General features: G+C 33.8%; 1 protein-coding gene across 1 annotated transcript; it reads right to left on the bottom strand.

Moving 5' to 3' along the window:
* Nucleotides 1-7,538: 7,538 nt before the first annotated feature.
* LOC127286362 (uncharacterized) lies at nt 7,539-14,178 on the bottom strand. The gene is made up of 5 exons (XM_051312762.1): nt 13,914-14,178; nt 8,406-8,592; nt 8,144-8,238; nt 7,869-8,004; nt 7,539-7,700 (listed from the first exon to the last, which is right to left on the bottom strand). Exons 1-5 carry the CDS (start codon nt 14,087-14,089, stop codon nt 7,626-7,628), a joined length of 669 nt encoding a protein of 222 aa, XP_051168719.1. The 5' UTR covers nt 14,090-14,178; the 3' UTR covers nt 7,539-7,625.
* Nucleotides 14,179-14,356: the final 178 nt, after the last annotated feature.

The following is a 14,356-nucleotide window of genomic DNA, read 5'->3' as shown; positions in this document are numbered from 1 at the left end:
GTGCGAATTTCTAAAGACAGAAGTAGCATATCTCGGCCATATAATAAGCGAGAATGGCATAAAACCAAACCCGGATAAAATCGAAGCTATTAAAAATTTTCCACAACCTAAGACTCAAAAAGAAATTCGAAGCTTTTTAGGACTCTCAGGATATTATCGCCGGTTTATTAAAGATTATGCTAAATTAGCCAAACCCCTATCCGACCTACTGAAAAAGGACAACAAGTGGGGATGGAATGAACCCCAAAAGAAAAGTTTTCTAAAGCTTAGAAAGTACCTGTGCCGCAAACCTATTCTGCAATATCCAAATTTCGCCGGAAGGTTCAAATTGACAACTGACGCCTCGGAGTACGCAATCGGTGCAATACTCACCCAGGAAAAGGATGGGATCGATCTACCCGTCGCGTATTTTTCAAAAACATTAAACGAAAATGAACGAAAATATCCTAAGGCCGAAAAAGAATGTTTGGCAATTTTGTATGCTGTAGAAAATTTCCGACCCTATCTATACGGTCGAGAGTTTACTCTAGCATGTGATTTTGAACCAGTTCACTGGATGTCTTATGTTGAGAATCCTGGAGCGAGACTCATGCGTTGGAGACTCAGACTCCAGGACTATCAATATAAATTTGAATATAAGCCAGGCAAGATCAACAGGATTGTTGGGGCACTTTCCAATAACCCCCTTGAAAGAAGTGAAACAAAAATGGATGCAACTTCTTCTTCGGAATCAGATTGGACCGATGACACGAAAGAATCAGATCCAGAAAATGACACCTCACTTCCGGAACACAAAACGGAACAATTCAGAGCACTCCCTATTACCACACGGTCCTCTTTCAAAAATAAGGGCAAGGACAATGTACAATCGAACCCTGAAAGAAAAAGTAAGAAGGGCAACTCACGGGAAGTAACGAATCCAAGGACCAGATCATCAAATCCCTTGGAGCAACGACCCTCCTTGAGACCAACCCCAACTTTCAAGGTTCCTTCCAAATATGACCCTAAGGCGCCCCTAGTACCCCCATCCATTAAAACTCTAGGTGGCCCCAGTAAACCCAAACCTTCAATAGTCGCCCAAGTTCAACCCAAGGATATTTTGCGGAGGCCGTCAGAAGTACCATCTACATCACGGCTACAAGGTACAGTTAATTCTCCCACCCCAGGACCATCCTCACAACCTCCTTTGAGACCAAGAGGAAGACCCAGAGGATCCTCACAAACAAAGGATCCAGATGGAGACGAACCCTATGTTCCCCCTCTGAAAATTGATCCGTTAGACTTGGATGTCAGCTGTGTGGCAAAGCGACTGAAAAAACGTAAAATGAAATTGAACAACGATCCCCCTGGCGGAAAAGAAGACAGTTCATCATCCGAAGAAAATTTTCCTGATAGTGATTATGATGAAAGTTCGGATCCCCCAGTGTTTCGATCAAGCAGTAGCGCCTTTCCCAGCCTCCCACCTAATATTGTGAAAACAGACAAGCCCACCCCCGAAAACGTCCCAAAACCAGTTTCACCCCCAAGTCCGTGGACACCCCCGTTGTTAGACTCATATACGAATGTTTATGTGGATGGTGCGTGTTGTGACAATGGCGGTGTACGACCCCGCGCAGGTATAGGAGTTTGGTTCGGCCCAGATCATCCCCTTAACGTCTCACGAAGATATAGGGGTAGACAAACAAATAATGCATCCGAAATCGAAGCAGCAGCCACCGCCGTCCGACAAGCAAAGAAGGGCGGCATAAACAGATTGAGAATTAAAACCGACTCTAAGGTTCTCGTCCAAGGAATAACAGAATGGGTTCCAAAATGGCAAACCAATAATTGGAAAACCAACGATAACAAGCCTGTAAAAAATCAAAGAGTGTACGAAAAGCTAATCAATGCATTAAAACATATGGATGTCATCTGGGAACATGTTCCTGGACATGACGGAATCGATGGAAATGAAAATGCAGATAGATTAGCCAGGGAAGGTGCCCTCATGGAACCCGAATCTGAATCAAGTTCCTCTTCTTCATCAGAGTCATCCGAAGCAGAACCTGTTACAGAAATTCCTAAAGACAAGATCATTATTCAAGGACCTCCTCGGCCCCCAGACAGCGAAGAAAGTTCTCATTCTCTCGCCGAAGAAGAAGTGTGTGAGCCAGAAACTAGCCTAGATCGATCAATAAAAAGGTTCAACGAAATCATAAAAAATCGTTCGGATCAAACTAACCAAACCTTAACATGGGATCATGAAGGGATGGATAGGACCCCTCGAAAGAAGTCCTACGTTTCTGATGGAGATAGTGACCATGAATATTTGGAATATCTGAAAACCCTGGATCCTTGCCAAGAGAATGATGATGCACAATTTGAAGAAAGACTAAAAAAATTTTTAGAACAACTAGACAAGAGCCGCGTTGAAACTCAAGAAAGTGAGAAACCCCCTCCACCGGAACTGGAACTTCTCCCCACCACCACAATGGATACCCCACTAACAAGTAATCCCTCCCCCACGCGAAAAAGGAGTATAGTCCGCTTTAAAGACATTCCCGAAGTCTTTGAAACCCCTACCATCGATCGCAACCTTGCTGCAAGTTTGCCATCATTCACTCCTGGTCGGGTAACAATCCCCGAAGCACATTCCACCCCATTTTTAAGGTTTTCGGATTACAACAAGGGAAAACAGGAAGAAAAGGTGCGAAGAAAAACACAAATCACGCCCCGTAGATTAACCCCTACAAGTGAGTTCGGAAGTAAGACAAAAAGGAACCTATTAATGGATCTAAACCTTCCCTATTGTGATTCTTCCTCCTCCCCTGATTCCTCAGGAAATGAAGAAGATAACCCCGACAATTATGCTCATTTAAATCCCCCAAACGTTTTACATCAATGGACAGAACCTTTGACTTACAAACGAGACAATTACGCCCACTTTATTTCCGAAGACTGTGAACCCGTTGACCCCATTGCGAAACTTTTAGTGGCAACCGAAAAGATCGACTTACAGGACATCAGAGACAGTAAACCAACTAAAGGACAGGTATACGTCACTATCTGTGGACGCTATAAGGTATATTCAATTATTGTAAAAAAGCGACATTTTGATGAAATCAATTGGAATGACATAATAATTGGACTAACAAACTTGAGACATGCTATGACCTTAGACAATCAGAAACATTGCCGAATGGCCAATTCGGGCGACCTTCTAGGAGCACTCCCTCAAAATAAAATGACGGAGCTTTTAGCAGGAATATTCCGCGGTGGCGATATAAATATCACACTATGCCACGGAAAAATCGAGGTACCACCCTTACAACTACGCCCTAAGATAATATCAGAATTTCATGGCAGTCTGATTGGAGGACATAAAGGTATAACTAAAACCTATAGAAGAATACGTGAGAGGTATTATTGGCCTAGAATGCGAGACGAAGTTACAGAGTATATTCGCAAATGCAAGAGTTGCTTTGAGAATAAACTCGCCAGGGCTCGAACTCGTGAACCTATGCTAATAACAGATACCCCTGCGCAACCCTTTGACAAAGTGTCCCTAGATACCGTGGGGAAACTTCGAACCACTCCCAACGGCAATAGACATATACTAACAATGCAGGACAATTTCAGTAAATATTGCATTGCGGTCCCCATACCAGATATAAAAACAACCACCATCGCCCATGCCATAGCAGCAAACCTCTTTTCTGTATATGGAGCGCCTCGATGCGTCCTCACAGATAGAGGAGGTAGTTTTATAAGCTCCCTAATGCGGAAGCTTGAAAGCATCTTTGGGGTAAAACAACTTACGACTTCCGGATACCGCCCTCAAACTAACGGAGCGTTGGAAAGAAGCCATATTGAATTGACGGATTATATTAAGCACTACGCTCAAGATTTTGACGATTGGGATCGTCTACTTCCTTTTGCAATGCTCAATTATAACACATCAGTTCATGAAGCTACAAACCTAACCCCATTCGAGTTAGTTTTTGGACGAGTAGCCCGGATCCCTTCCTCCCTGCCACTTGGGCCAGAACTAGAAACTTATGGTTCATACCTAAAGGATCTCGTGGTCCGATTGCACGAACTTCAGAATCTGGCAGCCGACAAGCTTAAAGGAGCAAAGCAACGCTCCAAAGAATTTTATGACCGAAAGTCAAGACCATCGAAGGTCAAGGTTGGCGACCAAGTCTATACCTACAAAGAGGTTAGGACAAACAAGTTCGACAATCGCGCTAATGGTCCGTACACTGTTGTAGGGTTAACCCAAAACAATAATGTCATTTTAGAAGATGACAATGGCGAAAGGTTCGCCAAACACAAAGACAAGGTGATGGTTACCTACCTTTAACTGTCACCTTCACAAAAATTTTGTTATTAACATACAGTCAATTTTTTTTAGAAAACAAAGATGTACTTGGCACACTACTTAATCGTTTTGTACCTCTCTAACTCGATTATCGTGAAGGCGCAGATCAATCCAGTTCCAATAGGACCAATTGACGGCCCCGGATACCAGATTACCCCACTTGACATAAGTAGTGGGATATATTACGAATATTCGGGAGAAGTAAGAAGGTCAGTTAGTAATTGGAGGATCAGCATCTTCCTGGACATCGGCAAACAAGTGAGGCATTTCGAGGAATTGAATTACAAATTGAACGACGTGAAGCAGCAATGCTTTCCAAAAGAAGAATGGTGCGGTGTCCGAATCGAATCATTTCCCTGGGAGGACCGATGGGAAATAGCTGCAGACCTACAACGAGAACTTCAGCGGCAATTAGAAGAACTAGAAAGAACACGCCAGAATCTTCCTATATTGGTATCATCACAGTTTCGAGCTCGGCGCAGTGTTCCCCTTTTTGGATTCCTTGGAAAGATTGCAGGACCCATCGCTGGTGTACTAAACTACGAAGATGGTGAACATTACGAGGCAGTTATGCAAGAATTAAATGAAGCACAAGCAAACTTATCACACCTTGTTGGAAAGCAGACACATGTGGTTAGGTCTCAATTAGAAAGTCTGCATAGTCAGGTGCAACATCACGACGAAGTCTTGCAGGAACTACACCAATCTTTCGACACCCTGAATAAGGAACTAAATGGACAATTTAAACATTCTGAATTCCAAGAATACTCCAAACTCCTGGACAAAACACTGGCTGCCATAAAATTAGGACTTGATCACAACATCCGAACGACGACAACAATGCTAGACGCAGTTCACGATGCTAGAAGAGGACAATTGCATCCTGGAATTTTATCTTCAGAACAATTGGGACTTATCCTCGACGACATTAGAAATAACGCCACTGATGTTATTTTCCCCATACCTGGACCCAAGGTCAGCGTTGACGAATTAATTCAAGTAGCCACGACCAGTATTCTATGCGAGGACCACAAAATCAAAATTTTGATGGACATTCCTCTCCTGGAACAAGACAAATATGCAGCCTTCAAACTACATCCACTGCCGACTCTTCAAGGTGAACTTGGAAACGCATCTACTAGGGCATACGTGAACCCTGCATACAACTACTTAATCGTCGACAAAGAGCAAAGAACCTATCTTTTGCTTAAAGACAAAGATTGGGAAAATTGTAGGACAACGACATCGTTCCATGCATGTCTGAAAGGATCACCCATTTACGACCTTCAGAACAGACCAATCTGTGAGGTATCACTCCTGACCAATCCCACGGACAAAGTACTACGAACCTGTGATATCAGAATCACTTCAAGTCTAGAATCTTTTTGGAAACCTCTGCGGACCTTAGCAGCCTGGCTTTATTCAGTGGCCAAGCCAGAAGTGTTACTGATAATCTGTCACTCTGCTTATCCGATCAAAATAAATGTCACAGGTACTGGGATAATAAGGCTAGCCCCAGGATGTTCGGCAAAGACAAAAGATATAACTATCCCAGCAACAGCAACTCAGGTAGGCCAAACGGAGATCTTATATGAACCCGAGTTACACCTGGACTTAAAACGGATTTCAAGTGTATTTTCTACCTATTCCCATTTAACAACTACGATGGGAATTCAAGAGAATGTTCGAACAAAATTGAAGACCCCCAATTTCGATACCAACTCCAAAACTCTGGAACAACTGGAACAGGAATTGGAGAATTTTGCGATGCAGCGAAGATGGAGAACCCATCACTCTATCCTTATTTATGGGTCCTATAGTGGATTGATAATTTTTGGCATTATCAGTCTCCTCCTTCTATGTCGACACTCAATCAGTAGAAAAATCAGGACTATCACTGGCAAAAGTAATTTCAAAAGGAATAAGGCTGATCCCGTTCCGGAGACAGGGTATAAGTTAAGGAGTCAAGACGAGCACCTAGATATGCAGAGATCTGGAAAAATCCCTTCAACATCTACGAATCTAGATCAAGGCGTGGAACTCCAACCATCGACCGTTGAGGCACCTAAGAATCTTGTACCTACAACCCAATCTTGACAACTAAATTCCGAAGGCTTCGGAATTTCGACAACGAAATCAACATCATCAACTAGTGTCAGTTTACCAACGAAGAACTGCTTAAAAAGGGTAATTGTATTGCCCATACAAAAACTTCAACCAGTTTAGTTGAAGAGTAATATAGTATGCTATGCACAAATTTTACCTATATATATATATATCTATGTGTATGCATGTATATGTATGTGTATATATATCTAATCAAATTTTTATTTTTCCTGTTTCGATTTCTGTTGTTGAGTTTTATCTTGCCTTTTTTTTTGCGTGAAGATCCACGATCGATTTCTCTTACCAATTTCAGCACCGTCGGGACAGGTCCTAGCACATTCTCATGTAAAAGAACAGAGAAATCTTGAGAGGGAGGCTTACGTGGTCTGACCGCCGAACTGCCACTTGGGCCGCCCTCAATATTTTGCCAGACATCCTTTCCTACCACGTTGTCAAAGGACTGGGTGCAAATGTGCTCTAACGAGACATCAACACCTGTCTAATGATTTGTGGGAGTTTTGGGTCAGTGCCTGGTTGATGAAGAAATTGGTCGTGGAAGATCACGTAAGAATAATTGATAGTGTTAGCGGATAAACTCTACCCGATATTATTTTAATTTTCGTCATCATTCATTTGTGGAGAATAGAAAGAATAGAATAATGTAACTTACCTTGTATCGAAGCACTGAAACGTTGAAGGTCCCCTCCCCTCTAAATCCTTAACAAAAGCTATGCTTAAAAAAAAAAAAAAAAAAAAAAAAAAAAAAAAAAAAAAAAAAAAAAAAAAAAAAAAAAAATAATAATAATAATAATAATAATTTTAAGTTGTAATAAGAAAAGTTAAATTAGTTTAATTAATCCTCAACTAAATTGTTTTACAAAAGGGAACCAGTGTCGCTGGTGGCTCTGAAATTGAAAAAAAAAAGGGTGGGAAGAGGGAGGGTATAGAAAACCAAAATTAAAAAAAAAAAAAAAAAAAAAAAAGAAGAAAGAAAAAAAAAAACAGCAATTCCTATAAGTCTTATTTTATTTTTTTATATAATCATACAAAAAAAAAAAAAGAAGAAGAAAATTTTAATTAAATAGAAAAAAAAAAAAAATGGAAATGCCACGCGCGAAAAGGGAGGGAGGACGTGTCTTCTGGCCTGGGGGGAGACAGCCTACATGAATGGCTCCAGCAGGTAACCCTCCTGACCAACTTCCTGCCACACCCTGCTTACTGGAACCCGGATTTTCTTAAAAAAAAAAAGAAAAGAGAAATAATGGAGTGGAGTTCCTTCAGCACTTTCGCCACCTCACATAAAATCTATCTCTTGTAATCCTCATGCATTTAATTTTTTTTTTGCCTTTTTCCTTTTCTTTTACTATTCATTTATTTTATAACTTTATTTCCTGACACTTACCAATTGCCATCTAGCACGAGTCCTGGCTTGGCCCTCCCTGGTCCAGTAGAAACACTGGAGGAAGGAGAGGGCGAAGGCACTGCTTAAAGGCTGAAACCCAACCTGGGGCGGCACTGGTGGGAGCGAACGAAGTTTCCTAAAAAAAAAAAAAAAAAAAAAAAAAAAAAAAAAAAGGAAGAAAAATATTTTTATTTTTTTATATATATAAAATATTAATTATAAAAATAAATTGAAAAAGAAAGATAGGTAAAATATACTTTATTCTTACTACTAACCATATAGACTTATCTCGGCCAGGTCTCCACCATCCCTGAAGAATAGGGAAGTCCCCAACCGCCTCCCTGACGATGGTCGGATCAGCAAAAAAGGGCTATATATAAAAAAAAAAGAGGAGGGATTAGTTTCCTTTCTCTTTCATTTCCTCAAAAGTTGCATTAAAAAAAAAAAAAAAAAAAAAAAAAAAAAAAAAAAAAAAAAACAAAAAAAAAAAAAAAAAAAACAAAAAAAAAAAAAACAAAAAAAAAAAACATCACTTACAACTGCCCAGAAGCCTCGGCACATATAGGAACGCGTGCTCTCGCACCAACGGTACTCCTGGTACCATTGGCATCGAGAGTACCGTTTTTTGGGGCTACTGTTCCGCAGCACGGGGTCCAAGCACCATAGTGCTTCTTCGTCCCCTCGCACAGGCGCTCGCCCCCAACTTCCAAATTCCATCAAAAACCTTAAAAAAAAAAAATCAAATAAAAGAAAAATGTGTATTTTCTCAGATTTTAGTAATGGAATTATTTCCAAAATTCCATTGAAAATGTACATTTCCTTAAAATATTATTTTGAAATTTTATCAAAAATTCACATTTTCCAAAGAATTTTATTAACAAGATTGTTGTGAGAATTCTATTGGAAAAGTGTGTATTTTCTTAAATGGAATTATTTCCAAAGAAATTCCATTAAAAATGTACATTTCGTTAAAATGTTATTTTTTTGAAATTTTATCAAAAATTCACATTTTCCAAAGAATTTTATTAACAAGATTGTTGCGGAAATTCTATTGGAAAAGTGTGTATTTTCTTGAATAGAATTATTTCCAAGAATTCCATTAAAAAAAATGTACATTTACTTAAAATATTATTTTTCGAAATTTTATCAAAAATTCACATTTTCCAAAGAATTTTGTTAACAAGATTGTTGCGGAAGTTCTATTGGAAAAGTGTGTATTTTCTTAAATGGAATTATTTCCAAAAATTCCATTAAAAATGTACATTTCCTTAAAATGTTATTTTTTTTGAAATTTTATCAAAAATTCACATTTTCCAAAGAATTTTGTTAACAAGATTGTTGTGGAAATTCTATTGGAAAAGTGTGTATTTTCTTAAATGGAATTATTTCCAAGAATTCCATTAAAAAAAAAATGTACATTTACTTAAAATATTATTTTTCGAAATTTTATCAAAAATTCACATTTTCCAAAGAATTTTGTTAACAAGATTGTTGCGGAAGTTCTATTGGAAAAGTGTGTATTTTCTTAAATGGAATTATTTCCAAAAATTCCATTAAAAATGTACATTTCCTTAAAATGTTATTTTTTTTGAAATTTTATCAAAAATTCACATTTTCCAAAGAATTTTATTAACAAGATTGTTGTGAAAATTCTATTGGAAAAGTGTGTATTTTCTTAAATGGAATTATTTCCAAAAATTCCATTAAAAATGTACATTTCCTTAAAACGTTAATTTTTTCGAAATTTTATCAAGAAGGTTCACATTTTCCAAAGAATTTTGTTAACAAGATTGTTGTGAAAATTCTATTGGAAAAGTGTGTATTTTCTTGAATGGAATTATTTCCAAGAATTCCATTAAAAAAAAAAAAAAAAATGTACATTTACTTAAAATATTATTTTTCGAAATTTTATCAAAAATTCACATTTTCCAAAGAATTTTATTAACAAGATTGTTGTGGAAATTATATTGGAAAAGTGTGTATTTTCTTAAATGGAATTATTTCCAAAAATTCCATTAAAAATGTACATTTCGTTAAAGTGTTATTTTTTTGAAATTTTATCAAAAATTCACATTTTCCAAAGAATTTTATTAACAAGATTGTTGTGAAAATTCTATTGGAAAAGTGTGTATTTTCTTAAATGGAATTATTTCCAAAGAAATTCCATTAAAAATGTACATTTACTTAAAATATTATTTTTCGAAATTTTATCAAAAATTCACATTTTCCAAAGAATTTTGTTAACAAGATTGTTGCGAAAGTTCTATTGGAAAAGTGTGTATTTTCTTAAATGGAATTATTTCCAAAAATTCCATTAAAAATGTACATTTCCTTAAAACGTTAATTTTTTCGAAATTTTATCAAAAAATTCACATTCCCCAAAGAATTTTGTTAACAAGATTGTTGTGAAAATTATATTGGAAAAGTGTGTATTTTCTTAAATGGAATTATTTCCAAAAATTCCATTAAAAATGTACATTTCGTTAAAGTGTTATTTTTTTGAAATTTTATCAAAAATTCACATTTTCCAAAGAATTTTATTAACAAGATTGTTGTGAAAATTCTATTGGAAAAGTGTGTATTTTCTTAAATGGAATTATTTCCAAAATTTCCATTAAAAATGTACATTTCGTTAAAATGTTATTTTTTTGAAATTTTATCAAAAATTCACATTTCCCAAAGAATTTTATTAACAAGATTGTTGTGAAAATTCTATTGGAAAAGTGTGTATTTTCTTAAATGGAATTATTTCCAAAAATTCCATTAAAAATGTACATTTCGTTAAAATGTTATTTTTTGAAATTTTATCAAAAATTCACATTTTTCAAAGAATTTTGTTAACAAGATTGTTGCGGAAATTCTATTGGAAAAGTGTGTATTTTCTTAAATGGAATTATTTCCAAAAATTCCATTAAAAATGTACATTTCGTTAAAGTGTTATTTTTTTGAAATTTTATCAAAAATTCACATTTTCCAAAGAATTTTATTAACAAGATTGTTGTGAAAATTCTATTGGAAAAGTGTGTATTTTCTTAAATGGAATTATTTCCAAAATTTCCATTAAAAATGTACATTTCGTTAAAATGTTATTTTTTTGAAATTTTATCAAAAATTCACATTTCCCAAAGAATTTTATTAACAAGATTGTTGTGAAAATTCTATTGGAAAAGTGTGTATTTTCTTAAATGGAATTATTTCCAAAAATTCCATTAAAAATGTACATTTCGTTAAAATGTTATTTTTTGAAATTTTATCAAAAATTCACATTTTTCAAAGAATTTTGTTAACAAGATTGTTGCGGAAATTCTATTGGAAAAGTGTGTATTTTCTTAAATGGAATTATTTCCAAAAATTCCATTAAAAATGTACATTTCGTTAAAGTGTTATTTTTTTGAAATTTTATCAAAAATTCACATTTTCCAAAGAATTTTATTAACAAGATTGTTGTGAAAATTCTATTGGAAAAGTGTGTATTTTCTTAAATGGAATTATTTCCAAAGAAATTCCATTAAAAATGTACATTTCGTTAAAATGTTATTTTTTGAAATTTTATCAAAAATTCACATTTTCCAAAGAATTTTATTAACAAGATTGTTGTGAAAATTCTATTGGAAAAGTGTGTATTTTCTTAAATGGAATTATTTCCAAAAATTCCATTAAAAATGTACATTTCGTTAAAATGTTATTTTTTGAAATTTTATCAAAAATTCACATTTTTCAAAGAATTTTGTTAACAAGATTGTTGCGGATATTCTATTGGAAAAGTGTGTATTTTCTTGAATGGAATTATTTCCAAGAATTCCATTAAAAAAAAAAAAAAATGTACATTTACTTAAAATATTATTTTTCGAAATTTTATCAAAAATTCACATTTTCCAAAGAATTTTATTAACAAGATTGTTGTGAAAATTCTATTGGAAAGGCGTGTATTTTCTTAAATGGAATTAATTCCAAAATTTCCATTAAAAATGTACATTTCCTTAAAACGTTAATTTTTTCGAAATTTTATCAAAAAATTCACATTCCCCAAAGAATTTTGTTAACAAGATTGTTGTGGAAATTCTATTGGAAAAGTGTGTATTTTCTTAAATGGAATTATTTCCAAAATTTCCATTAAAAATGTACATTTCCTTAAAACGTTAATTTTTTCGAAATTTTATCAAAAAATTCACATTCCCCAAAGAATTTTGTTAACAAGATTGTTGTGGAAATTCTATTGGAAAAGTGTGTATTTTCTTAAATGGAATTATTTCCAAGAATTCCATTGAAAAAAATGTACATTTACTTAAAACGTTAATTTTTTCGAAATTTTATCAAGAAGGTTCACATTTTCCAAAGAATTTTGTTAACAAGATTGTTGTGAAAATTCTATTGGAAAAGTGTGTATTTTCTTGAATGGAATTATTTCCAAGAATTCCATTAAAAAAAAAAAAAAATGTACATTTACTTAAAATATTATTTTTCGAAATTTTATCAAAAATTCACATTTTCCAAAGAATTTTATTAACAAGATTGTTGTGAAAATTATATTGGAAAAGTGTGTATTTTCTTAAATGGAATTATTTCCAAAAATTCCATTAAAAATGTACATTTCGTTAAAATGTTATTTTTTTGAAGTTTTATCAAAAATTCACATTTTCCAAAGAATTTTATTAACAAGATTGTTGTGAAAATTCTATTGGAAAAGTGTGTATTTTCTTAAATGGAATTATTTCCAAAAAAAATTCCATTAAAAATGTACATTTCGTTAAAATGTTATTTTTTGAAATTTTATCAAAAATTCACATTTTTCAAAGAATTTTGTTAACAAGATTGTTGCGAAAATTCTATTGGAAAAGTGTGTATTTTCTTGAATGGAATTATTTCCAAAATTTCCATTAAAAATGTACATTTCGTTAAAATGTTATTTTTTTGAAATTTTATCAAAAATTCACATTTTCCAAAGAATTTTATTAACAAGATTGTTGTGAAAATTCTATTGGAAAATTGTGTATTTTCTTAAATGGAATTATTTCCAAAAATTCCATTAAAAATGTACATTTCGTTAAAATGTTATTTTTTGAAATTTTATCAAAAATTCACATTTTCCAAAGAATTTTATTAACAAGATTGTTGTGAAAATTCTATTGGAAAAGTGTGTATTTTCTTAAATGGAATTATTTCCAAAAATTCCATTAAAAATGTACATTTCGTTAAAGTGTTATTTTTTGAAATTTTATCAAAAATTCACATTTTCCAAAGAATTTTATTAACAAGATTGTTGTGAAGATTCTATTGGAAAAGTGTGTATTTTCTTAAATGGAATTATTTCCAAAGAAATTCCATTAAAAATGTACATTTCGTTAAAATGTTATTTTTTTGAAATTTTATCAAAAATTCACATTTTCCAAAGAATTTTATTAACAAGATTGTTGTGAAAACTCTATTGGAAAAGTGTGTATTTTCTTAAATGGAATTATTTCCAAAAATTCCATTAAAAATGTACATTTCGTTAAAATGTTATTTTTGAAATTTTATCAAAAATTCACATTTTTCAAAGAATTTTGTTAACAAGATTGTTGCGGAAATTCTATTGGAAAAGTGTGTATTTTCTTGAATGGAATTATTTCCAAGAATTCCATTGAAAAAATGTACATTTACTTAAAATATTATTTTTCGAAATTTTATCAAAAATTCACATTTTCCAAAGAATTTTATTAACAAGATTGTTGTGAAGATTCCATTGGAAAAGTGTGTATTTTCTTAAATGGAATTATTTCCAAAAATTCCATTAAAAATGTACATTTCGTTAAAATGTTATTTTTTTGAAATTTTATCAGAAATTCACATTTTCCAAAGAATTTTATTAACAAGATTGTTGCGGAAATTCTATTGGAAAGGTGTGTATTTTCTTGAATGGAATTATTTCCAAGAATTCCATTAAAAAAAATGTACATTTACTTAAAATATTATTTCTTTTAGATTTGTGTAAAAAAAAAAAAAAAAAAAAAAAAAAATTTTTACATATTTTCAAAAATTTTCTTAATAGTATAAAATTTGACTTACCCTCTCTCCCCCCCAATTTGGCCAATCGTGTTGTGCAGTCGGATGCACCCAGCTAGCCTTTCAATGTGTCGGCTTGTCTCCTCATCAGGGTCACGCTCTTTTTTTTCCTGATCGCGGGCAGGTCGCATCCCTTTTACCTTCTCTAGAAGGGCTAATAAGCTCTGGCGATGATCCATTATGTCACCTTCACTTAACACTATTTTTCTTTTTAAGAAAAAAAAAAAAACACAGTTTTTTTTTTCACGGTGCACTACACTCCCGTTCCGCGCGTGTTAAAAGGGAAATAAAAATTTTTTTTTTTGAAAATATAAATAAAAAAAAAGGGAGAACAGTTAAAAAAAAAAAAAAGGGGGTATAAATACAATGTGTTGACCGATTACGAGCTACCAGCGAACTGACTGCGGGGACCTGTGTCTGGACCGCGGAGACTGCTACACGTGCAG

Source organism: Leptopilina boulardi, unplaced genomic scaffold, assembly GCF_019393585.1.
Source record: "Leptopilina boulardi isolate dan_hultmark-lab unplaced genomic scaffold, ZJU_Lbou_2.1 LbouV2_353, whole genome shotgun sequence".
Taxonomy (NCBI): domain Eukaryota; kingdom Metazoa; phylum Arthropoda; class Insecta; order Hymenoptera; family Figitidae; genus Leptopilina; species Leptopilina boulardi.
This window is presented reverse-complemented; position numbering and strand designations above follow the sequence as displayed.